The sequence below is a fragment of the Leptonychotes weddellii genome, chromosome 10, assembly GCF_054177405.1.
Source record: "Leptonychotes weddellii isolate Sample4059 chromosome 10, ASM5417740v2, whole genome shotgun sequence".
NCBI classification, from domain to species: domain Eukaryota; kingdom Metazoa; phylum Chordata; class Mammalia; order Carnivora; family Phocidae; genus Leptonychotes; species Leptonychotes weddellii.
Genome location: NC_138378.1, coordinates 79,968,161 through 79,995,513, shown reverse-complemented (window position 1 = coordinate 79,995,513; position 27,353 = coordinate 79,968,161). Strand labels below are relative to the sequence as shown.

Below are 27,353 nucleotides of genomic sequence, written 5' to 3'. Positions count from 1 at the left end.
AGCCACCCAGGCGCCCCCTTTTTTTTTTTTTTTTTTTTTAAAGATTTTATTTATTTAACAGAGAGAGATAGCGAGAGCAGGAACACAAGCATACCATGAGATTTCTTAAAAGTAAATCCTACAACTAAATACTTTCCTCTAGGGTTTTCTTATACATTTTTGACATACTGCAACATTAGGTACCCCCTTAATGTTGGACAGTTAGGTTTTTTGCAGTTATTTTGGTATTATAAAGTATTGTATATAAATTTTTATGTTAAAATTCCATCCGTTTAAGAAAAATTCCTAGAGGGCACCTGGGTGGCTCAGTTGGTTAAGCAACTGCCTTCGGCTTGGGTCGTGATCCCGGGGTCCTGGGACCGAGCCCCACATCAGGCTCCCCGCTCTGCCTGCTGCCCCCCCCTGCTTGTGGCGCTCTCTCTCTCTCTGTCAAATAAATAAATAAAATCTTTAAAAAAAAAAAAAAATTCCTAGAAGGGGAATTATTAAGTCAGTGTCTAAATATCTTTAAGACTTATGAAACATTGTTTAATTATTCACCAGAAGTATTGTATCGCCTTTTTTTAGCTTATTTCATTTAAAAAATGGTTTTTGTTTTTACATATTGTTTTTTTCTCATTTTTTTTCCTTTTTTAAAATTTAGATTCAATTAACATATAGTGTATTATTAGTTTCAGAGGTAGAGTTCAGTGATTCATCAGTCTTATACCCAGTGCTCATTACATCACGTGCCTTCCTTAATGTCCATCAGCCAGTTACCCCCCCATCCCCCACCCCCTTCAGCAACCCTCAGTTTTTTCCCTATGGTTAAGAGTCTCTCATGGTTTGTCTTCCTTTCTGATTTCGTTTTACATATTTTGATCTGAAACAACCCTTTGTTTTATTAACACATGTAGTCTTTTTTCTTGCGAATTGTCTTCTTTGCCCTGTTATCTTTTTTTTTAGTTCATAGTGGGGATTTTTCCTTTTCCTTTCTTTTTTTCCTTATATGGTGAAAATTTCTTACTGCTTAAAATTTTTAAATATTTTATCCTACTTGATGTAGATAAACTTCGGGTCGTCTTTTGATTTGCAGTGGTTTTTTTGACATCCTGATGTTTTGAAATTTTTGTGTTAATCAAATCTGTGAATCATTCTTTCCCTTTATAATTTCTGTTTTTGTTTTATACATACTAAGTCCTTACATTAGGGTCTTGAGTTGACATTTTTTTCCTTTTAAGTAGATGAATCATTTTTAAAAATACACTCTACTTTCTTCGTTGCTTTTTATTTACATTTAAAATGTTACCAAACAATTGGATTTTTTCTCTCCTGTTGTTTCAAGTTGACTACTTTTTACTGTCCCTTGGTAGTTACTTTCTGAAGTATTTATTGCAATACAACTTTCTTCACTGATCCTTGAAGAATGACACTATTAACATTTCTTGGCCTACACATTGATGTACCCATGGCAACTATTATGGAACATCATTGGAGTGGGGGGAATTGTTGCCCAAGAAATGTAAGAACACCGATTTTAAATAATCATTCATTTCTGCTTCACAGCTTTTCTACCTGTCTGGTTAGGTCTCTTCCATTCTCCATTTTTTCGAATTTATCAGTTTCGTCAAGTGTGCTCTTACAGTTTGCCCCCTCGGCTTGTGAAAAATAGGTGCACCCCTCATTTTCTCCTTCTCATATCTCAAATAAAGAATCCTATTTCTTATCTATCCATTCTTATTCATATTCCTGACTCCAGCCCATTTGCTTTCATTATTTATGATATTTATAGCTGTTTTAGTACAGTAAGTTGATTTTCTGGTTTTATCAATATTAAAAGCATTGGCAGCCACATCTGTATCTCACAATATTTTTTTAATTAAAATGTGGTAGTATTGAATATGTTTCTTTATATAAGAATGTATTACTTTTTGTAATTCATTATTGATGACCTGCAAAATGTTACTTACATATGTATTTCAGATTATCAGCATCCAAGAAATAGAATCATCCATGCATGCACTCCTTTTAAAACAAGCCATGACCTTTGTGAAACGCAGGCAAGATGAATTAAAACATGAATCAACGTATTTACAGCAGTTATCACGTTAGTGTTTTTCATGTTCAATATAATTTATTATTCATTAAGCTGACAATTAGCTGGAGAATAAAATATTTTTATGCCTGTATAAAAAATGCTTTTTGCATATCTTCCCACTAACCTTTTACCCCTTTTCAAAAACTTCAAAATATTTAGAGTTAGGGCTTCAAAATGTCCTGAATTCCATCTAAGACAAAAGTAAAAATAAAAATTATAACTTCTAATCATTTAGTTTTTGAGACAGGATATATGGTCAGATAATGACTGTTTTGAGACGAGTTGACATAAACCTATAGGCTGTGTGAGAAATCTAACTTAATAAAGATTTCATGGCCCTCCCACATTATTTATGAAGGTTAGAGATGTTTTGGTGGGTTTCAGGAGAGAATCATTTTCCCTATGGATGCTACCTTTTAGTTCTCTCACTGGTTTTGTATTTTCAGAGATGCCTTCCGTTGATTAAAGTGCAGTCCAGGAAATAGCGAAAGAGATGAGATCATAACCAAATAGCTGATTAAAGCAAAGTGACTCTCAAACACGTGACCTATAGTTGGTTATAAATTATGGTACATACTAAAGTAGAAAATAATATAAATAACATATTGGTAATGCAAATAATTCTAGCAATTCAGGGACAGAAAAAAAACTGGTGAAAACTACTGAATAAGAATATGAGAAAAAGAAACTTGGTAGATTTTTGTTAGTATTCTCAAGTGCTGAACTGTATTCACCAGCCAAGGTATCAGGCTAGCAAGCTCAATGCCTATTAATATTGTGATAGGGAGTTAACATTGAAATTTCAATGCATGATGAAATATGCAATTTAAGCATATTAAGTGTATTTATATATACCTATATGTATATACACCCAAGATACAATTTTGGTTTAATAGTGTCTCTCTTTATTTCTTTTAAGAGTGAAATCAATTTTATTCATTAACAGGCAGAGCTGAGACATCAACAAATGAAAGCTTGGCTGTAGATGAAAAAACTCAATGGATTTTAGAAGAGATTGAATCTCGAAGGTAGCTATATAAACTGAAGACTTAAAGCATCATTGAGCAAGTATTTTTCACTACTTAAATATAGTTAACCCATATGGTATAATTAACCATAACTGAACATTAATTTGTGAGAATGATGTAAAACCAAAATTGAGTTAAACAGTCCTCACCCCCAGGGTTTAAAGACACACTGGTGTATTAGGTCAGTCAAAAGGAATGGGTAAGATGGCATTTATTGGTCTAGGAATTGCTTGTAACTACAGCCAGTCATTATTATATTGTTACCACCTCTTTAAAGTCTGGGTAGCCCATGGGAATGTTCTGTAAGAAAAAGAGGGAGAACCACCAATTCAGATTAATCAAGCTGAAATGCCAAAAATATTAGCATAAAAATCTGTGGTGTATATTCTGGGCATTGATGAGTCCAGCTTTTTGTTAAAGCATTTCTTTTCAGCAGGAACTGTTCGTTTTTAATTTGCTTTCGGTTTATTGCAAAACATAGGTCACGAAGAAGACAAGCTAGGGCACTTTCTGGGAATTGTGATCATCAGGAAGGGACATCTAGTGATGATGAACTGTCTTCAGCAGACATGAATGACTTCCAAAAAACCCAAGGTCAGTTACCAAATTTCTAATATGTCTTAATTTGAAATATTGAAATGGTAGGAAATGCTTCGCAGTGCTTGCCCCCCCCTTAAATACGTAAGCTATATAAAATCGTTGGGAAAATTTAGGAAAAAAGGAACACATTTTTTTCCCCTTTTTAGACTTTTCTTGGGGCACCTGTCTGGCTCAGTCAGTAAAGTATGTGACTCTTGATCTTGGGGTCATGAGTTTGAGCCCCCACTTTGGGATTAGAGTTTACTCAAAACAAAACAAAACAAAAAAACCTTTTTCTTCCTCTGAAAAAATGGGATAAAATGGAGGAACATTGTGAGTATTCTGCATCTTTATAGTTTTTTTCCCCTCAGCCTTCCTCATCTTTTGTAAAGGAACCATGGACATTTTTTATTTTGTTTCTCTACTACATACTTTCTATATCATCATTTTTAATTGAAAACTTAAATTTAGGGGTGCCTGGCTGGCTCAGTCGCTAGAGCATGCACTCTTGATCTCAGGATTATGAGTTCAAGCCCCACATTGTTGGTAGAGGTTACTTAAAATTTTTAGTGATATGAGAAGGTAAAATATTGTATATTTGAAAGAATGTGGGCCTTACAGTCAAATAGATGGGTTTGAAGAAGGGCTGTATTCTGTGTGATCTTAGGCAGATCCATTGATCTCCCTGAATCTCATCTTGCTTGTTTGCTTGTTTTTCGTCTGTAAATAGGGTAGTGACACCTGCTGTAGTTGTGATGCTGACGTAGCAGGAACTCAGTAAGTGGTGGAATTTGTTAGTGTCAATATTGTTATTAAAGTGATTTTTTTTAATAAAAACTATATGTTCATATCGAAGGAAAGTTTTCAGCTCAGTTGATTATATACATCTTTGTACGTGACTGTTTATAGGAAACAAAGTTCACAAACTTAAAATGTATTATATACAGAGACTCATTTTGTTTACAGGTGACATTTCACAGGATCATAAGAAGATTTTTGAAGATGTACATGATGATTTTTGTAATATCCAGCATATTTTGCTGAAATTTCAACAATGGCGAGAAAAGTATCCTGATTCTTATTATGAAGCTTTCATTAGTTTGTGGATACCGAAGCTTTTAAATCCCCTAATCCGAGTTCAGTTGATTGATTGGAATCCTCTTAAGGTATTTAAGCTTAACATATAAAAGAAATAATTCTGTCATGTTCATTATTTAAATGCCCTTGTTATCAGGTTAGCTTTAAAATACATAGAGTTGGATTTGATAATTAGTGTTTTGGGGTAATAGTTTGCATTCATCTTTTTTATTTTTGGTTCCTCCTTTATTTTTAAGCCTGAATAGCACTAAATATCTGTCAAGGAAACACTTTTTTTTGTTTTATAGCTTCTTCTATGATAAGTTTAATATTTTTAAATGATTTAAAAACGTAAAGGTAGTATTTTAAGAATTTTAGTCTGTTTGAGGAAATTCAGCATAGGTACCAAGAGTTCTGAAGTTGGAGATGATATATTGGTAATAATTTGGTTTGGAAAGCTGCATTGAGGAGGGGGAGTTGAAATGAGGATTGGAAGGGTCTTGAAGATTTAAACAGGAGACAAACTTTTTTGTAAAGGTGCATAAGGAGAAATCGTAGTTCAGGAGCTAGAGACTGTATAGAGATTCAGATCCTAAATTAAGAGATAGGAACTTATTTTGGTAAATAATGGGAGGAGTAGCATTATGAAAGTAATGTTTTAGGAAGCCCTAGCAGCAAGCTAACTTGGAGGGAAGGGATATAAGAGGTGGATATAATACTGAAAGGCTACTGCTGAACCCCAAGTCCAAGGTAGTGAATTCCTCACATAGAATGGTAGTGACAAAGGAGAGAGAAAGAAAGTGTTGATTAGAGAGAGAGAGGGAAACACCAAGAAACAGACTCATAACCATGGAGAACAAACTGATGGTTACCAGAGGGGAGGGGGACGGGGGGGGATTTTATTTATTTGACAGAGAGAGACACAGCGAGAGAGGGAACACAAGCAGGGGGAGTGGGAGAGGGAGAAGCAGGCTCCCCTCAGAGCAGGGAGCCCGATGCAGGACTCGATCCCAGGACCCAGAACTAAGCTGATCTCTAAGAAAATTAGTAGTTGGTTGGACAGCAGCCTAGTTGTTAACCACTCAAGCTGATATGTTCATTCATTCAACAAATAATAATTGGCCATCTGCCACTTGCCTGTTAAGCTAAACCACCTGTAAAATACACATTTGTCCCTATGAGAATTGAGAGAACCAGAAATGAATTTTGCATGAGGTAAATGAATTTTTATAAACAAATTCCATGGTTATTTTAAGTGCTATTCTTACAAATGTATGAAAGTAAAGTGTGGTAGGTTCTGAACATAGTGGGCATTTTTGGAGTATTTGTCGTATGAATGATGGATAGAATGTAGTTTCTTGTCATACTGTTTAGACATCATATCTTAGTCATGTCACCCTGCCTAGTCTTGGTGGTCTAGTGCTAAATACAAGGGGTTAAAATATGGAATTGTTCTTTTTTGATTCTCAGAAAAGTTCCAGTGATTACTGAAAAATATAACTTTTAAAATAATGTTTAAGAATGTATTGATAATTTTGATAATTTTATTTATAAGTTTGATGCCATAGGTTTAAAACAGATGCCGTGGTTCACATCTATAGAAGAATTTATGGCTAGCAGTATGGAAGATTCAAAGAAGGAAGATAGTTCTGATAAAATCTTGTCTACTGTCATCAACAAAACACTTATTCCTCGACTTACAGGTACTACTGCTTTGTAATCTTGGTAAAATTAAATTATTCTCTGGCAGAGTCTAAGATCATCAATTTCTACTACATTCACAGATTTTTTTTTTCAGAAGTTTCTGAACACAGGGAAATGTAAAATGCAGTAAAAATCAATAGATGTCATAATTGAAGGCGATTAAAAAGTGCTTCTTTGCACAAGTGATCAGCTACCAGACTGCTAGTATTCTTCAGCCTTTAGCATTTGTGACATTGGTGTTGCTTCTATAACACCTAAGTCATTTATTAGTGGCATACTTTCATTCCTACTACAGTAGGACTTCTTTCCCTTGACTTCTCCCTGTTTCTTTTCATTTCTTTCTTTAAAAAACCTTACTACATCTTCCCCACATCTGCACTTAGCATTGATGCTTGTTTGTGCTTCAGTCTGAGGACTTGTTTCATCTGAAATTGTACTTGATAAGGATCTGATTCACCATGTCCCTGAGAACAGATTCTGATAGCAAAGACTGCAGAACTCTTTTTTTTTTAAAGATTTTTTATTTATTTATTTGAGAGAGAGAGCACATGAGAGGGGGGAGGGTCAGAGGGAGAAGCAGACTCCCTGCCGAGCAGGGAGCCCGATGCTGGACTCGATTCAGGGACTCCGGGATCATGACCTGAGCCGAAGGCAGTCGCTTAACCAACTGAGCCACCCAGGCGCCCAAGACTGCAGAACTCTTAAAAGGTGAAGCAACCACCTTTGTATTACTTGTTAGCCAATTTAACTAAACTTTAAAGATTTTTCTCAGTGTATCTTGCAGTACAGTCATGGTTTTATTAGAAAGTTACTACTTTTACCTAGCTCTGTTAATGATAGCACAGAATATGTATGCCTCATTTAAGTACTCTTCTAAAAACTCCAAATACGTCACTTAAAATTAAACAGTCCCTCAAATAAGTAGAATTATGAGAAATTAATACTATATATTTATTCTCAAGGTCTATCCTGGACCCTCTTGTACTCTTCATGAGCCCCATGGGTAATTTCATGCTCTCCTTTAGTGCTGTCTATATCTGTGTTGTTCAGTGTAGTAACCACTAGCTAAATGTGATTATTAAAATTTTCAACTAAGTAAAATTAAAATTCAATTGCTCAGTCACACTAATGACATTTTAAATACTTAATAGTCATACATATGTAGCTCATGGCTATTAGATAGTACAGATATAATGTGTGTTTTCCATCATTCAGAAAGTTACTTCAGATAGTGCTGCTCTACATAATTTTAAATCCAAAAGTACCGGAGGAAGTCCAGATCTCTCTTATCAAAGTACCTCCCAAGTACATCCACTTGGATGTCCAACAGGCACCTCGCAGTCCACAAGTGTCATCATACTTACCATCTTTGCTGCAGATCTGCTCCTCTTATATTCTTTATCTAGAAAGTGACATCTCCATCTACCCATGTATTCAAACCAGGATTTTCGAGTCATTCACTCCTCCATCTTTCTTACTTATATAAGCAATGGCCACATCTGTTTTGGGTTTGTTTGTTTTTTTCCCATTTTCTAATGTATTTTCTATACTACAACCAAAGTAATTCGTTTAAAATGTGAGTCTGATACTGTCATACCTCACTTAAAACCCTTTCATTATTCTTAACTGTCCTTGGGATGAAGCCTAAACTCTTTAACATGGCTTTCTTGGCCTTTCAGAATCACTCTCTGCTTAGTAATTCTCCAGCCCCATCTCTTGCTAAGCTCTATTTCTTCTTTTCCTCATTTCCGCATTTCAGCTATATTCTTCCTAGGCCTTTGTATCTTCTATGTTCCATCCGTTTGACAAACCTCCTAGCCCCACCTCTTCTGCCTGGCTAATTCCTCTTCATCTTTCAGGACTCAGTATAGACATCACTTTTAGGAACTGGTTCACGCGTACCTCTCTGGGTTCCTGTAGCACTCTGAACTCATACTTCTGGTAACACCAGCACACTGAATTATAATTGCTTATATAAATGTATTTGCCCTTAGACAAAGTTGTTCAAAGGCAGCTACCTACCTAATCTTATTCATTGCTCTGTCTCTTGTATTGAACACTAGGCACATAGTAGGCTCTCAGTATTAGTTGACCAAATATTTCTAAGGTTATTAAAAACCTTCTAGGGGCTCCTGGGTGGCTCAGTCGGTTAAGCGTCTGCCTTCAGCTCAGGTCATGATCCTGGGGTCCTGGGATCGAGCCCTGCTAAGCAGGGAGCCTGCTTCTCCCTCTCCCTCTGCCATTCCCCCTGCTTGTGTTCTCTCGTGCTCTCTCTTTCAAATAAATAAAATCTTTAAAAAAAAAAAAAGAAACCTAACCTTCTAGATGCTTGAGAAATCACTGTTGTCTTTTTTTTTTTTTTTAAACCTATTTCATTTTTTCTATTATTTAACTTGTATTTTACAAGGGTCTACCCTGTGTCAGGCACTTTTGTTGACTCAGCATATACAGTAGTGAACAAAATAATAATCCCTTCCCTCCTGGAGCTTACATTCTGTGAAAAAGATAATAAATAAAATCTAGAAAATGTTAGTTATGAGGGCTGAGATGAAAAAGTAAGAGAAAGGGATACAGATAATCAAAGAGGAGTGCAATTTAAAATGGAATGGCCAGAAAAGGCGTTCCTGAGAAGGTTACAATTGAGTAGATTCTGAAAGGAAGAAGTGGGCCATAAGAATATCTGGGGAAACAGAATCCAATGCAGTGGAAACAGCAAGGCAGGAGCCAGCCTGATTTGCTTGAAAAACAGCACATAGGCCATTGTAGCTATAGTGGAATGAGGATGGGCAGAGAACAGGAATTGGTTAACAAGATGGTAAGAGCTCAGTCACCTGGGTGGCTCAGTCAGTTAAGCGTCCAACTCTTGGTTTCAGCTCACGATATAGTATCAGGGTCATGGGATTGAGCTCTGCATTGGGCTCTGCACTCAGTGTGGAGTCTGCTTGAGATTTTCTCTCTCTCTCTCGCTCCCTCTCTCCAAAATAAAAATCTTAAAAAAAAAAAAAATGACAGGGGCTACATTATATGGATCCTTATAATCATTCGTAAGGACTTCACTTTTTATTGTAAGTCAAAGAGTGAGAAGTAATTGGTCTGCCTAACATTTTAGCAGAATCACTGTGGTTACTGTGTTGAGAATGAACTGTAGGCAGACCACTTAGGAAGACTTTGCAGTAATCCAAGCAACAGATGATACTGGCTTGGGCTAGGGTGTTAAAAGTGGAAGTGCTGAAAAGTGGTTGAATTCTGCATACATTTTAAACATAGCACTAACAGAATTTTTTAATGGACTGGTTGTTTGGAGCAAGAGAGAGAGGAATCAAGAGTGACTGCATGGGTTTGGGCCTGAGCATTTGGAAGGACAGAGTTGCCATTTCCTGAAGTGAATGAGACTGAAAGGAGCATGGTTAGGGTAAGGGGGTGTTATCAGGAGCTCAGTTTGACAAATGTTGAGTTTGCAATGCCTGTCATCCAAGTAGAGATGTCAACTAGGTTGTTGAATATATGAGTCTAAAGGAGAGGGCCAAGTAGCAGACATAAATTTGGAATTTATCAGCACATAAATGACATTTAGAGCCACAAAACTGACCTTAAATACTAAGGGTACAAATGTAGACAGGAAAGAGAAGGTAAGTGACTTGAGTCCTGAGGTACTCCAGCATTTATGAATCAAGGAGATGACAGGCAGCCAGCAAAGGAGACCACAGAGATACGTGGGAAACCAGGAATGCTATCCTGGATGCCAAGAAAAGAAATGTTTGTAAGGGGAATGATCAACTGTTCCAATTGTTGCTGATAAATCAGATGGGGACTAGAATCAACCATTAGGTTTTGCAATGTGAAGGTCATCTGCAATGGTAAGAATAGTTTAGGTAGAATGGTTGGAGATAAGGCCTAATTGAAATGAATTCAAGAGTTAATAGGAAAGAAATCAGAGATAGTTTCAACAGTTTTTTGAATTTTGTTGTAAAGTGAAGGAAAGAAATAAGGCAGTACTAGAGGGAAAGAAGGGTCAAGGGAGGGATTATTTTCAGTATAAGAGACTAATTGTAGGCTGTTGGGAAAGATCCAGTAGAAGTGATGGCAATACCGAAGTTAAGAGGGCAGAATTCTGGGAACAGGATCTTCCAGTAAGCCAAAGGGGTTGAGACCTTTTGCACAAAGTGAGGAGCTTGAGTGCTTCATCCATAAGAATGGAAGACAAGCAGGGCGCCTGGGTGGCTCAGTCGTTAAGCATCTGCCTTCGGCTCAGGTCGTGATCCCGGGGTCCTGGGATCGAGCCCCGCGTCGGGCTCCCTGCTCCACGGGAAGCCTGCTTCTCCCTCTCACACTCCCCTTGCTTGTGTTCCCTCTCTCGCTGCCTCTCTCTCTGTCAAATAAATAAATAAAATAAAATAAAGAATGGAAGACAAGAGTATGTGGGCATAGTTGTAGGTAGGTGTGTAGATTCTGCAGTAGTTGCTTATAGAACTTTTCTTCTGTTTTCTCATCAGTTGAGGAAATATTAGCATGAGGGTGAGAGCAAGGGAAGAGAGAATAAAAGGTAAATAGTTGTCTAGAAGAGTCAAGTCCATTAACTGAGAAAGCAAGGAGGAAGAAAAGGACAGGAAATGATCATCTGGATGAGAGGGAGGGGGAATGGGCCAGGAAAACATGATTGCTAGGCAGCATGAAGGGCTCACTGGAGTTTCACAGTGATAAATTTAAAGTGTATTTTTTTCCAGCCATGTTTTAGCCATATGGTTGGAGCACAGACTCGGTGACAGGTGGATTTAACTAGAGCTGTGGTTGAGTTAGACAAGTTCAACAGAGCCCAAAAAGGACAAGGAAATTGAGGATGTATGCAAATACATAATGGTAATGATCGGCATGGATTTTAAATCTCATAGGATGGAAGTCTTTGCTAAAGGCCTCGGTTGTTTATACATGAAAAGCAAAGCACTAGTAAGTAAATTGTACACTACTGAAACTTTTGTTTCAGACTTTGTAGAATTCATTTGGGATCCCTTGTCGACCTCACAGACTACAAGTTTAATAACACACTGCAGAGTGATTCTTGAAGAACTTTCCACTTGTGCAAATGAAGTTAGTAAAGGCAAACAGGTAATAATTTCTAGAGTTAAAAAACTTCTTGATTTATTTATAGGTTAATGTACTTTTGTTCTAAATCTTTGTTTCCAGAAGATGCAAAAGAAGTAATTACCAAAAAACAATTTGGGAAAAAATAGATTTACTTCTGATTTATAGAAACTAGGATTGACCATTTCTTCTTTATAATAATAAGTTGAAAGAATATACCTTTATGTTTATGAACATTCTAACAGGGATTGACAGTCATTATTAATTGTAGGATACACATACATGTAATAAGACCCAGATTATTATTTTTATTTTTATTAGTTTATTCCTCTCTGTTCAGTGGTCTGGTTTTTGTTCTCGTGGTCCAGCCAGCCATTTTTCAGGTTTGTGAATATACATTGGCCCTGCAGAGATGAATAGGCATAAATGCATTGTGCAAATTGGTTCCTTCTAAGAGGAAAAAAATTATTTTCTTTTGGCAAAAATCTAGTAGTGTGGCTTTGCTTTAACAATGATTTTAAAATTAGATTAACATTCATTATATGAACTAGTTATTTGTAATCTGCCAAAGTTAAGAGCAGTAATCTCTTTAAGGATTCAAAGTTCAGTGAATATGGAGCACCTGGCTGGCTCAGTAGAGCATGTGAGTCTTGATCTTGGAGTCATGAATTCAAGCCCCACATTGGGGTGTAGATTATACTTAAAATTAAAAAAAAAAAAAATCCTTAAAAAAAGTTCAGTAGGATAGATTTTCATCTTACCATGATTTAGAATTGAGTTTTATCCAACATAAGACATAAGGAGAGACCTTTTAGAGGCTTTGGTGAGAGTTTGTTAAATCTTACTTTTATTGTGGTACTCTTTTTTATCATTCTGTTTGTTGATGAGAATGTCATATATTCATACAGTTAAATCAGTAAACCAATTATATGTTGACCTTTAAGGAAATTGAGAGAGATTGTAAGCAAGGTGATTGAGAAGCGAGGAGACATGTCGCGTTCATATTACCAACACCATTAAATTTTAGCACTGGGAATTATGAAGGAGGGAAGCTGTAAGAAATAAGAGGGAAAAGAGGGAAACCAGCATGATTTCGTCTTCAAGAAGCATGTAATCTAAAAGGAAATAAGATGTACATAAATTGTTATTTAAAGGGCGCCTGGGTGGCTCAGTCAGTTAAGCTCCAACTCTTGATCTCCGCTCAGGTCTTGACCTCAGGGTCATGAGTTCAAGCCCCACATGGGCTCCACGCTAGGTGTGAAGCCTACATTAAAAAGGAAAAAAAAATGTTATTTAAAATAGGAAGTGAGAAGTGGGGGAAGACAAGGAACACTTATTTAATTCCTGCTAAGTACTTGGTACTCTGTTAGGTCTTGTTCCTATGTCATCTTAGTTCTAGCAGCTCTATTAAAAAATGGGTGATAGCTTCATTTTACAGATGAAGAGACTGAGTCTCAGATATTTGTTCATAGTAATACCTTGAATTAGAACTAGGATTTGAACCTTAATCTTTTTTTTTTTTTAATGTTTTATTTATTCATGAGAGTCAGAGAGAGAGAGAGAGAGGCAGAGGCAGAGGGAGAAGCAGGCTCCCCACCTAGCAGAGAGCCCGATGCGGGACTCGATCCCAGGACCCCGGGATCATGACCTGAGCCGAAGGCAGACGCTTAACCATCTGAGCCACCCAGGCGCCCTGAACCTTAATCTTATTTTATTTTTTTTTTTTAAGATTTTCTTTATTTATTTGACAGAGAGAGAGGGAGAGCGCAAGTAGGCAGAGAGGCAAGCAGAGGGTGAGGGAGAAGCAGGCTCCCCGCAGAGGAGGGAGCCCGATGTGGGGCTCGATCCCAGGACTCTGGGATCATGACCTGAGCCGAAGGCAGATGCTTAACGACTGAGCCACCCAGGCGCCCCAACCTTAATCTTATTTTAAAGCCTCAGCTCATGTCACTGACCACATTGCCTGCCCACCTTCCCACCCACCCCCCACCTGAGCAGCCCAGATGAAATACTGTGAAATGTTCAAGGTGACATTTGAGCTGGGACCTAATGGAAAGTAAAGGATTTGAACATATAGCAACTGTGACGGGGAAGAGGGCATTCTTCACCTTCCTCCAACAGAATAAAGACTGCCCTGGGTATGTTACATTTAGTTCTGGGTGTAAGTGTATTAAATGGAAAGTGTTTAAGATGGTATGGGAAAGAGAAAATGTAGAAAAGTGAAATACCAGTCTTAGAATCTGAAGAATTATCATGTGGAAGGGAGATTAGTTTTGTTCTGTATGATCTTAAGAAGTAATTAGGACTTGGGGCGCCTGGGTGGCACAGTTGGTTAAGCGACTGCCTTCGGCTCAGGTCATGATCCTGGAGTCCCGGGATCAAGTCCCGCATCGGGGGCTCCCTGCTCAGCAGGGAGTCTGCTTCTCCCTCTGACCCTCCTCCCTCTCATGCTCTCTGTCTCTCATTCTCTCTCTTGCAAATAAATAAAATCTTAAAAAAAAAAAAAAAAATTTAAAGTTTAAAAAAAAAAGTAATTAGGACCAAGGAGTGGAAGGTATAGAAAAGTTTGTTTCTCATTGTTAACTGAAATCTAATAGTTAATAACTGCCCAAAGTTATGGGCGGCCTCAGGAGATCATGATTCCCTATCACTACATGTTTTTAAGCATAAGTTGGTTGACCAGTTAGTGGAAATGTGAAAATGTTATCAAGTATTTAGATTGCTAGTTTTCAGATTTCTTCTATCAACAACTTTTTTCACATAAAATCTTACACACCCCTGTACACAAACACACAAAAGCAAAGCTGCTCTGCTGTAGTCAGCACCTCCCCTCACTTTCCCTTGAGGGCCTCAACATCTGCCCAAGCCACCCAGGATTATCTCCGTGGATATACAGAGCAGTGTAAAAACTACTAGCTAAAGCTTCTAAGAGTCTTTTCAATGCTATTTTAAAGAATGTATACTTGTGTGTGTGTGTGTATTTGTTAAAACTTTACTGTTTGGAGACCTTTTTTTTCCCCCACACCAAATAATGTATTTGAAAACTTGAAAAAGTTAATGAGCTCAGAGTTTTAAAATATATGAATTTGTTTTAAACAAATTTTTGGAAATAATGTCAAACTTAGAGAAAACTCTCATGAATAAAAATAGCATACTCATAGGCCATTTACCCAGATTCACCTGTCATTAACGTTTTGCCCCATTTTGCTTTATTATCCGCTGTCCCATTGTATATATACACAATTTGTTTCTCCTGAACACTTTGAGAGTAAATTGCATATTTGCTCAGAATAAAGATAGTCTGTTACATAACCATGGGACACTTATCATTTTCAGTAAACTTCATGATACTTAATCTGCCATCCATATTCCACTTCCATCATTTGACTCAATAATGTCCTTTATAGCATTTTTTTAGAAAACTGTTTTTAAGAAACAAAAATTTAAACAATATGGAAATACTTGTCAAGGCTAGCATTCAATTACAATGATGTAATTTAATTAGAAAAAAATCAAAACATAACTGTCTAGTGCAAACACAAACTCAGTAATCTCCATAAGTTCAGATACTACTCTGTGGAGATAATGCCTAGAAAAATGATCTTTATTCTTTTAAAATAATTCAAAATATTTTAGAAATGGGGTAAAAAAAATTGAATTTTTGTTTTTAACATTAAATAGTGATATGTGGCCACTGGAGGAATATGTCCTTGATATTTAAGTGGAAAAAGAAACAGGACTTCAGTTAGATATACTTTTTGTGAAAAAAAATACATTTGGTTGAATTCTACATTTATGAGTAATTTGGCCAGTATGGGCTTTTGAGAGCTTAATTTGTGCTACACATTGTTACCGACTTGAAAACTATTCTAGTGTATTTTGTGGCATTTTTATTTTTCAAATATGGATTCCTTTTTAAGAATAAGAGTAATATTATAGAAATTTTGGTAATACATGAAAAAAATTTAAATTCCCCTTATCTTTTCAACCTCGTACAAGGACTTGATACCATTGTAGGATATTTTTATCCAGCCTTTTACTTCAAAGTTATAATCCTAGTGGACATGTACATTTGTATCCTACTTCTTTCCCTTAACATTATCTCATTAAATATTTAATTTTATTTCTTACTACAGTCTTTATAAACTTTACCTAAGTAATAGTTTCTTGCAATGGATGATATTATATGTCTTAAAAATACTCTGTGATCGAATATTTTGGTTGTTCCCAATTTTTTTTTTAAGATTTTATTTATTTGACAGAGAGAGAGAGACACAGCGAGAGAGGGAACACAAGCAGGGGGAGTGGGAGAGGGAGAAGCAGGCTTCCCACGGAGCAGGGAGCCCGATGCGGGGCTCGATCCCAGGACCCTAGGATCATGACCTGAGCCAAAGGCAGACGCTTAACCACTGAGCCACCCAGGCGCCTGGTTGTTCCCAATTTTTGATTCACAAACATTAAAATGAATGTGCCAAAGTGAATTTACTACTACATCAAAGGACATTGATAAACCAACAAAGGACCCATAGCTAGAGTATATAAAAGACTTCTACAAATCAGTAAGAGAATCTGATTTTTAAAAAATACATAAACAAGCAGCTTTTAATTAGGTACTTAGCAAAATGGCATATCCAAATGACAAGAATATGAGTGGATACTCAGAGCCCCTGGGTGGCTCAGTCGGTTAAGCATCCAACTCTTGATTTTGGCTCAGGTCATGATCTCAGGCTCCATGCTCAGCGGGGAGTCTGCTCCTCTCCCTCTCCTTCTGCCCCTCCCCCCGCCCACATGCATGCTCTCTCTCTGAAATAAATAAATCTTAAAAAGAATATGAGTGGATGCTCATCATCACATTACTCAACAGGAAAATAAAAACTAAAACATAATAAAGTATGACTATATACCCCAGGAATTGTAAACATTAAAAAATAAAAGGATACCACGTATTAGTAAAGGTGTAGGGAAGCAGGATTTCTCATACATGGCTGGTGGAAATGTAAATGGGATATCACTGCTTCAGAAAACAATTTGGCATTATGTACAAAGGTGAATGTATATACATAAACTAAATTCCAGCAATTACATTCTTGTGTGTATATCCATTAGAAATGTAGGGCTGTGTATATTAAAAGACACGTATAAGAACTTTTATACAATATTGTGTGTAATATAGCCCCCAAACTGGAAACCACCTGAATGTCCCATCATTAGTATTCATGTGACAGAATATGCTATACAGCAATGAGAATGCACTAGCTACAGCTGTGTGCACCAATATGGGTGAATAAAGTTCTCTTGTACCTAATTGATAGTTATTTTAACACCTGATTCTGTGTATACAAATTTGTACTATACTTTTAAAATGGTAAATAGACTTCTACCTGTGGCCATCACTGATGCTTTTAAATTTTTATATAATAGGATTTACTTAAATCCGTTGTTGTGAGAATGAAGAAAGCAATAGAAGATGATGTTTTTATTCCTCTGTATCCAAAGAGGTAAGAGCTGTTGATTTCTAGGTTATATGAAATAGTTAATCATGTAACACAGAATTAAGAATGTAATACAAAAGAAACTATATTAAGTGTTCTCTCAAACATACATACACCTATTAAGGTGCAAATTGGATTTCAACAAAATATTTCTCACTTTTTATATGCCATGTATGATACCTAGCACACTTGGACATCAGTTTTTTTATGTTAAGAACATAGCAGGGGGCATCACAGAATGGTTAAATCCATACACTGGAGCCCAGATTTACCATTACTAGATATTTGACTTTGGGCCTTTGTGTGCATCAGTGTCTTTGTATGTAAAGTGAGGTATTAATGCCTACCTCATAGGACACTGTGAAGATGAAGAGCGTGCTCAGAACAGTGCCTGGCACAGAAAGCTAGAAACTGTCTGTGAATTGTGGATTTACTTTAGGAAACAAGTAGGGGTTTTTTTTGTTTTTGTTTTCCTTGCCTGGGGAGACATTTTTCTAGATGAAAAACGTTGCTACAGCTGTTGCCAAAAAAAATTACTGCCTGTGCTCTCTTCTAGGATTCTTAGGTTTAAGGTCTCACATTTAGGTCTTTAATCCAATTTGAGCTTATTCTTATCTATGGCATGAGAAAGTGGTCCAGCTTTCCAGCACCATTTGTTGAAGAGACGATCTTTTCCCCTTTGAATATTCTTGCCTTTTTTTAATGTAGAATCAATTGACCATATAAGTATGGGTTTATTTCTAGTTCTTTATTCTGTTCATTGATCTGTGTGTCTATTTTTGTGCCAGTATCATACTGTTCTGACTACAGCTTTGTAGTATATTTTGAGATCTGGAATTGTGATACCTCCAGTTTTGTTCTTTCTCGTGATTGGTTTGACTATTTGGAGTTTTCTGTTGTTCCATGCAAATTTTAGTATTATTCTAGTTCTATGAAAAATGCTGTTGGTATTTTGATAGGGATTGCATTAAATCTTTAGATTGCTTTGGGTAGTGTGGACATTTTAACAGTATTGGATCTGCCAATCCACGAGAATGGAACTAACTTTCCATGTGTTTTGTGTTGTCTTCAGTTTCTTTCATCCATGTTTTATAGTTTGCAGAGTATAGGTCTTTTACCAAATCCTTGGTTAAGTTTATTTGTAGATATTTTATTCTTTTTAGTACAGTTATAAATGGGATTGTTTTCTTAATTTCTCTTTTTGCCACTTCATTATTAGTGTGTAGAAATGCAACAAATTTCTGTATATTTATTTTGTATCTTGTGACTACTGAATTCACTTATCAGTTCTAGTAGTTTTGGTGGAATCTTCAGGATTCTATATACAGTATCATGAAGCAAGTGGTATTTGATGCATATTTATACATTTGCTAAGAAGGCATCAGTTTATAGTAGTGGATCATGAACTGAAGCTATCCAGTGAGTGTTCACAGGATCGAAGAGCTTTTGTGGAGAGAAAAGAAAGGAACTTCTAAGCTTTCTGGCTAATTTAAATTGTGAAGAGATACCTACATGTAAAAATTATGCCCTGTTAAGGCTTGTTGTAGAATGTTTAAGAAATCTATTCATATGGTTCAAAAGTATGAGTATGTATTTTTTAATTTATATTTAAAATGGGGTCTTCCTCCCTCCCACTCCTGCCCTCCATCCAGTTTTTGCCCTTCCTCCTCCATATACGTACATGCATGCCATAATAATCACTGTTAGTAATTTTACCTTTCCATAATTTCCTCATGCAATTAGAATTACTTATATATGCTCCCCCCTCCCCCGTTCTATAGCAGAGGAAGTGCATTTGTAACCATGTTCTCGTACCTTACTTTGACTTAGTACATCTTTGAGATCATGTCATCACCAGAGTAGTTTCCTCATTCTTTAAGCTGCATAATATGCCTTCATATAATGTAGTGTAACTGGTGAGCATGTGAGTGGTAAACCATTACCAGCAGTGCTGTGAATAATTTTATAGACCCACCATTGGTACATGTGCAAGTATACCTCCAGAAGGCATGCTCAGAAATGGGGTTGTTGGATCAAAGTGTACATGGAATTGTAATTTTGATATCATCAGAGCACTCCATTTACATTCTGTTAATGTGTTAAGGTTTAATTCGTTGGTTTAAAAAAATACTGAGTTTTTTAAACTCTGGTTCTGAAAGATTAACAGTTTGCATTTTGTCCTGTCTCGGTTTCAAATTAGGACTGTAGAAAACAAAACATCACCACATTCCAAGTTCCAAGAAAGGCAGTTCTGGTCAGGTGTAAAGGTAAGTAAAAAACTACAAAATTATTTTTATTTTAAATCTGGTATACTGTAGAGCAGAGATTATCAAACTTCTGTAAAGGACCAGATAGTAAATATTTTCTGCTTTGAATGTCTGTTGAACTGTTCAGCTCTCGGCCTTTATAGTGTAAAAGCAGTTATAAACAATATGTAAACAAATGAGCATGGCTGTGCTTTGGTAAAACTTTACTTATGGACACTGAAATTTCAGTGTCCTAACTTTGACATGTTACAAAATACCCTTTTACTTTTTTTTTTTTCCCAATCATTTCAAAATATAAAAACCATTCTTAGTTTACCGGCTCTGCAAAACCAGGCAGCAAGCTAGATTTAACCCACAAGCCATAGTTGGCCAACTCCTAGTCTAAAGATAAAGGATGAAGTCGTTGCTAAGTCAGTGGTAATAGGGAGGGATGGTAAAAAGTTGGGTTCAGAAGATACTTAGGATGGAGCACTGAAAGGACTTGATGACTAAATGATAATTGCATATGAAGACTAGGGTACTAGCCAAGTTTCTGACTTTGGAAACTTGGTAACTTAGTGACATTCTTTGGGGGCTTTGGAGGGGATACAGGAAGAAGAGCTTTGAAGGGAAGATAAAGGTCTGTTTCAGATGGTGAATTGAAGATATCTATGGGGAAAAATATAGATACAAGAGTCTGAATTGTAGGAGACAGATCGGAGTTGGAGATTTGGGAGTCAGCCACATGTAGGCAGTATTTGGAGCCATGGTCATGAATGACAACCTCTGAGGAGATGGGATGAAGCATGAGAAGAAGGCTAAGAACACAACCTTGGGAAACACTGACATAAGAGGCAGACAGAGAAAGTGAAGTCTTCAAAGAAGCATTAGAATTTATTGTGAAACTCAGAGTGGTCACAAGAGGGTGGCATTATGGAAACTAAGCAAAAGGTTTTTAAGAGTGAAGACAAAGTATTAAATGCCACCCAAGGGAATTAGGAGAAAGACTGAAAATGTTTACTGGATTTGACAATTAGGTCTTGGGTGACCTCAGCAAACTTAGTTTTTAAATTTGAACACTTTCCAGGAAGAGGGAGCAACATAAATAATGACACAAAGTATAGAAAAGCATTGCATGGTAGAGTAATAAATATAGTGCTGGAAAGAAAATGGAAAACACCATAAAATTCACAGAAAGGTATGGATTTAGAGGAAGGCAACCAATATTTTATTAGAATAGCTTATATTTTTTAATCTTCTATATCAGAGCAGTAACGGTTTCTCAGGATCACACATTAGTAATAGTGGCACTGGCTTCAGCAGCAGTCCTTCATGAGTCCTTGGGTCCTGTGGTCTTGCATCTGATGGCCCCAGTCTCTGGGAGTATGAATTGAGGAGGAAGATTATTGATCTGGAAAGGTGCCAGTGAAGTTATTTGAGATGGATTTTGGGTGATAGTCCTAAAAAAATAGGATGAGCAAATATGTGGAGGTTGGAAAGAATTATTTGTTTAGAAATGTTTTCTATTGATTGTAAAATTGATACTTCTACTAATGAGTTTAAAATAGTTTGACCAGGGGTGCCTGGGTGGCTCAGTCGTTGGGTGGCTCAGTCGTTAAGCGGCTGCCTTCGGCTCAGGTCATGATCCCAGGGTCCTGGGATCGAGCCCCGCATCCGGCTCCCTGCACCGCGGGAAGCCTGCTTCTCCCTCTCCCACTCTCCCTGCTTGTGCTGTGTCTCTGTCAAATAAATAGTTTGACCAACGTTTTATGTTTGTTGGAGACTTACTACAGTTTTCCTTTAGAGAAGCAGCTACATACTCACTTGATACTTTATTTTAGCTCTTCCACAATATTCTTCTTTGGAATGGACTCCTCCCAGATGACACCTTGCAAGAACTAGGACTAGGGAAGCTGCTAAATCGTTACCTTATTATAGCTCTTCTTAATGCCATACCTGGGCCAGATGTTGTTAAAAAGTGCGACCAGGTCAGTGTAATTTTATCATTTTTTAAAATTATTAAAATCTGTTTTGTGGGGCATCTGGCTATCTTAGTCAGTAGAGCATATGACTCTTGATCTCAGGGTCATGACATTGGGTGTAGAGATTACTTAAAGTTTAAAATCTATTTTTAACAGAATAATTAAAACTGGTACTCAGTAAGTCAACTTAATAAACGAGAAACCCAAAAGCAACCAACCCCTCAGTATTTAAGAATTAGTATACTGATTTGAATTATCACCAGGGAAAAGAAAAATTATTTAATAAATGGAGCTGGACCAACTGGTTAACTCTTTATAAAAAGAAAGTTAAATCCTCAACTTTCACTAAATACCAGTATAAATTTCAGATAAAATATAAAAATGAAACTATAAAATACTGTACTAAGAGGATAAATGTATCTGATGGTAAGGGAGTCCTTTTGAACTTAAAAGCAAGAAACGAAATGATGAAGTAAGCAATTTGATGAAAGTAGAAAACTTCAGTGAATGAAAAAACATTTAAAAGGTATCAAGATTATGTGATCAGGGGCACCTGGTTGGCTCAGTCGTTAAGCGTCTGCCTTCGGCTCAGGTCATGATCTCAGGGTCCTGGGATCGAGCGCCGCATAGAGCTCCCTGCTCGGTGGGAAGCCTGCTTCTCCTTCTCCCACTCCCCCTGCTTGTGTTCTCTCTCTCTGTCGAATAAATAAATTTAAAAAAAATCTTAAAAAAAAAAATGATTATTGTTAAACCTGGAGGATAGGTTCATTGGGGTTACCATACTTCTCGTGTTGGTCTGAAATTTTCTATAATGAAAAGTTTAAAGGAAAGGGAGTTGAAAACTGAGAAAAGTTATAAGCCATACAAGGATTACAATCCATCTTTTTAAAAAGCTCTTTAAAGTTAGTAAACAGATATTCCAATTAAAAATGGACAAAAGACATGCAACAGGAAATTCACCAAAAAAATATGTAAAAATAATTTCTAAACACGTGGAAAAGGTTAACAGTACTAATCCGAGAAATGCAAAATAATATAGTAAGGATATTATTTTACCTGTTATGCTGGCCAGTTTTTTTTTTTCCCCTAATTCTTGTCATAATGAGGAAACAGTAGCACATTATTTCAGGGGCACCTAGAATGGGTGGTGCTGGGGTTCTGAGAAATACTCTTTGCTGTTGGAATGAGGGATAGAACTCTAGAGACTTTTGGCATGATGACTACAAACCTTTAAAGTTCATACCCCTTGACTTAGCAATTTTACTTCAAGGAATTTATCCTAAGTTAAAAATCAGAGATGCACATGTAGATTTGTTTAAAAAAAATTCAGTGGAGTAAATTTGAGATCTAAGTGGCTTTATTAAGGATCTGTGAATCAGGCAGCATTCCATCTAGCAAGTAGAGAGATACTCTCAGGAGTTGTACAAAATGGAAGGCTTTCGTAAGAAAGAGGGTGACACAAGAAAGCTATTAGCAAAAGAAAAGGATTATTTCAGGCCAGGACAAGGTCTTACTGGGGAGAGGAGAATGGCATGGTTTTTGTCATGCAGATGACCTCACTATAGCGCCCATCCAGAAATTTGGGGATTGACTGTTAAAAAGTGACATTCCCGGGATGAGTTGAAACTGCAGTTAAAGTCTTGGGTTTGCTGTTGTAAGGAGCAAATGACTATTTGGGGCTTTTTTCTTTATCAGAGTTTTAGTACAAAGAATATTATTGTAGCATTATTTATAATAGAGAGTTGGAAACAACCTAAATATCCAAAAACCATCCATTGTCTATTCAGCAGATAAAAGTCATTTTTAAGAGTATGGAAAAATATTTATAAATTTAAAAACAACATAAGACATTAGATAGCAATTCCTAACCCGCCATGATTTTTTGGGCTATGGTCTTTATATCACGTAGTTTTAAATTACATTTTCCCCCCAAAATTGAATTCATCGTCCATGCTATGTATTTCAGGTTCAGTTTAGTCCCCTTTGACCATGAGTCTACTATCAGAAGTAGAAAAGTAGCAGGACATTCTCTCCACAGCTTGTGGCTAGAAGGCCATGCCAAGGAGCACCTGGGTGGCTCAGGTCATGATCTCAGGGTCCTGAGATGGAGCCCTGCCTCAGGCTCCCTGCTGAGCAAGGAGCCTGCTTGGGGTTCTTTCCCTCTGCATGCCCTCCCCCCATACACACACATGCTGTCTCTCAAATGAATATAAATCTTTAAGGAAAAAAAAAAAAAAACCATGCCAAGACAGTGTGGCTTTAAATCCTGTGATCATTTATGGGAAAGCTAGGTAGTTCTGTGAAAATTTTATTGAGTTATGTGATACAGAGCAAGAGAAAAGCATGTACAAATATTTCTACCCTAGGCAGTCAGTGTGTCTGCATTTTTTCTGTAACTGAAAAAGGTGATTAAGGAATAGGATAAATCTTTTTTCCTCAACTGTGTTTTTGAGAGAGTACATTCCAGAACTTTCATTTAACATACTTTATAATGTATATGTGGTGTATTTTTCCCAACTTTTTACTTTTATAAATACTGATCTTGATAATAACTGTAGGATAACCTATTTGTCCAAGAATTTCTTTGCATAGTATGATCTCAGGTTTTTTCTTCCTCCCATTCTCTCTTTCCTTTTATTCTTCTGCTATGAGGAAGTTTTGTTTTTTTTCGTTGTTTGTTTTTACCAAAACTTTCCCCAAAATCATGTTTTACCTTTAGCATAATGGTGTTGGTGCTTTCCCCCCCAAAAGAAAAATTGAATGCAACAGACTCTGTATGCTGCCATGAACATTTAAAGCAGTGTATTAAAGGATCAAAACCATAATTTTTTTTATTCTGTGTATCTCACAATCCTCTACTGGATTCCTTAACTATAATTTATGTAGATCATATGCTAGGTCACTCAGTTTCTTAGTATGAAATAATACTAAAATGTATTTTATATTTATGTTGACTGTGTCTAGGCATTTCTGGTGTTTAGTTGTAAATGGCATTTGTACAGATTTAATGGCTTAGGAATACAGAGTATAGGAATTACAAATAGTATAGTATTACAAATACCCCTAGAGAGTAATCATAAAGAATAGTCTATTTTAAGCTCTTGGCATTAAAATACAATTTTTTTAAGAAGTATAAACTTTGACAAAGGAAAATTCTCAAAATTTATTCTACCATAACCATAAAGGATTAAATGAGATGGACTGATGTTAGCAAAAGGCCTTAGATAACTGTTATTAAAAACTGACCGTGTGCTTTAATTAACAGATAGCAGCATATTTACCAGAAAAATGGTTCCAAAACTCTGCCATGAGAACGTCTATTCCCCAGCTAGAAAACTTCATCCAGTTTTTGTTGCAGTGTGCACATAAATTATCTAGAAGTGAATTCAGGTAATTTTGCATATTTGTATCTCCATAATCGCACAGTTCAACGATTCTATTTTACACTCAGCAATTTTTAGATTTGTACTTTTATTCTATTTTTAAAAGTCTGTGGAGACTACCACTCTAGAATTAGTAGATATTTTTATGTGCAGTCTTTGGAATCACTACTTTATACTCACACCTCATGCCTAATAGTTCATATTTTTAAATGTAAATCTCTTCCAAAATAAGCATTTTAAAATCTCAGCAGGTGTCAAGTACAGGTCTGCAGCCTGCTCTTTACCCATCAATAACTAGAATCTGTTTTGGATGTTTCATTAACAGCACCAAATGTTTAGGGGCTTAACACCACTAAATGTACAGTAATGTTCTGGTAAACCACTTCCCCAAAAGTTTAAAAAATTTTTAAATAAAAAGCACAGATTTGTAGCATTTCTGTGGGTAAATGTTCCCACAGAGGCTCCCACCAAGCTGATAGCCCCACACTGTAACTCAGTTTTCTGATGATAGATTTAACTGGTTTTTACAGTCATTCACATTAAAATTTGCCAGCATACATCCCCTAATAACCTATATTTGAACACTGTATGGAAAAGATAACATCTGAATAATTTTAGATATGGGTTTAAAATTTTTGTTTCGGGTTAACAACTAATGATTCACTAGGCTCTCAAACTTTTGTTTTTCAGGGATGAAGTCAAAGAAATAATTCCTATTCTGGTGAAAATAAAAGCTTTGAATCAAGCAGAATCCTTCATAGAAGAGTATCACCTAGACCATCTGAAATCAGTAATTAAAGAAGTTTGAACAAACTATAGGAAAGTACTAACATGAGATTTTAATATAGTGACACTTGCCTCCATTGCTTGGGGGCCGGGTGGAGCAGGACTCCATCCCTCCATTCTCTTCTTACCTTCTGGTATCATGAAGGCTGCCCCCCCTGTGGTGGTTGCAGCAGTTAAGCACACGGGAGCACTAAGAGTTTAATTTATTCCCTTTGATTCTTTTCACGTTTCCAGTTGAAGAGAGAAATTGGAGAAATCTTGCTGTTTGGGCTTTGGTAAATCTTCTGAACTGCACCATAAAAATATCTGTTCTTTTCATTTTAACTATCTGTTTACAAATAAGTTAAAGTGGAAATCTTAATTGGAATGAATTATTTGCTAAGTATTAACTGAGTAAAAGCATTTTAAGACTTTTGATAACTACTGATTGTCAAATTGTCCTTCAGAAATCTGTACCAGGGACACCTGGGTGGCTCAGTCAGTTAAGCATCTTCCTTCGGCTCAGGTCATGATCCCAGGGTCCTGGGATCGAGCCCCACATCGGGCTCCCTGCTCAGCGGGGAGCCTGTTTCTCCCTCTCCCAGCCGCTCCCCCTCCTTGTGCTCTGACAAAAGCTTTCCAAAAAAAAAAAAAAAAAATCACCAATATATTGTGCCAACACAAGTGTAACAGAGGCCAGTGAAAACCACCCCCAGCATAGGTATTACCATTTTTTTAACTAAATGCAAATTTAGATGTAAAAAAAATCTTAATTATTAATTTTGGCTATTGGAGAGTAAGTACTTGTTTTTTTTGGCTATTTGTAATGCTTTTTTAAATAATCCATTCATCTTATGGATTTGTCAGAACTTTATATTTTAAAGATATTGATGTTTTGCCTATCCTATGTTATAGTTTCCTCATTGCCATTTTTAATTTTGTGTATGATGTTTTTAGTGTGCTAAGGCAGTACTTGTTAGGTACTTAACTACTTTTGTTAGGGTTTTGTCATTGGCGGGGGTAGGCTTAGACAGGAAACAGGTATTTTAAATACTCAGAACATGTGATAAACTTCCTGGTAAAATATTTGTGTAATTGAAAAGTTGAAAAAATTACTAGTAAATGCTCATTTTGAGAAATCTTTTCTTAAATCTATTTGTTAAATAACTCAAGAGCAAGCCTGAAAATTTTTTTTGTAAATTATTGCCCCAAAGATAATTAGGAAAAATTTGATTTGAGCATGTGGCTTCTGCCATTATCATCTCTAGTTTTCAAGCTGTGTATATTTTAACAGGTTGATGTGTTATTTCTACTGCAGTGAAGACTTGTGATTCACTAGTAGGAACAGTTTAAATTTTCTTTTACACATATTATATAGGAATAGAATCTCTTCTAGAAAATTCAGACTGTTACCGAGAGACATTTAGCATTCCTTCAGTTGCTGTCCCAGAGGTAACTGCTGTTTTCATTTTAATGTTATCCTTTCAGGCCTTTTCTCTACTTACACAAATATATGTGTGTGTTAACATAAATGACAGATTTTTATTGCATATGAAATTTCTAATTTTTATTAAAATGTGTATTTGGAAATTTCCGTAAGACTTTTGCATTTTTAATTAAAGATGTGTTGGATGTGTTCCCTACATTTTTAATTTGGGCAGAGAGATTTCTCTTTTTGTAGAATGGAAAATATTAGAACCTGCTTTCAAAACTACAAATTGAATTAAACTCCCAGTAGTTTAACTACATTTCATTATACTGGGCTTCATTATACTTGGAGTTTGAATCTCAAGATTTTTATCCATCATATACTCTAATTGAGGATATTCAAAAACATGTGAGAGGAGGAGCAAGATGGCGGAGGAGTAGGAGACCTAACTTTGGTCCCAAGAATTCAGCTATATAGGGATCAAACCATTCTGAATACCTACAAACTCAACA

General features: G+C 36.3%; 1 protein-coding gene across 9 annotated transcripts in view; it reads left to right on the top strand.

Annotated features, from left to right (window-relative positions):
• GCFC2 (GC-rich sequence DNA-binding factor 2) overlaps positions 1 to 27,006 on the top strand; it is a 48,822-nt gene extending 21,816 nt beyond the window's left edge. For 2 of the 9 annotated variants that reach the window (XM_081796651.1, XM_031028012.2), the window contains exons 7-17: positions 1,963 to 2,086; positions 3,024 to 3,105; positions 3,587 to 3,699; positions 4,651 to 4,850; positions 6,317 to 6,464; positions 11,447 to 11,568; positions 16,966 to 17,042; positions 19,237 to 19,303; positions 21,124 to 21,270; positions 24,530 to 24,654; positions 25,338 to 27,006. In XM_081796651.1, the coding sequence (XP_081652777.1) occupies positions 1,963 to 2,086; positions 3,024 to 3,105; positions 3,587 to 3,699; positions 4,651 to 4,850; positions 6,317 to 6,464; positions 11,447 to 11,568; positions 16,966 to 17,042; positions 19,237 to 19,303; positions 21,124 to 21,270; positions 24,530 to 24,654; positions 25,338 to 25,455 (1,323 nt within the window). In that variant the 3' untranslated portion in view covers positions 25,456 to 27,006. Of the gene's footprint in view, positions 1 to 1,962; positions 2,087 to 3,023; positions 3,142 to 3,586; positions 3,700 to 4,414; positions 4,462 to 4,650; positions 4,851 to 6,316; positions 6,465 to 11,446; positions 11,569 to 16,965; positions 17,047 to 19,236; positions 19,307 to 21,123; positions 21,271 to 24,529; positions 24,655 to 25,337 lie in introns of those variants that run through there. The other 7 variants (XM_031028019.2, XR_014138187.1, XR_004075633.2 and 4 more) reach the window with 7 other exon arrangements.
• Positions 27,007 to 27,353: the final 347 nt, after the last annotated feature.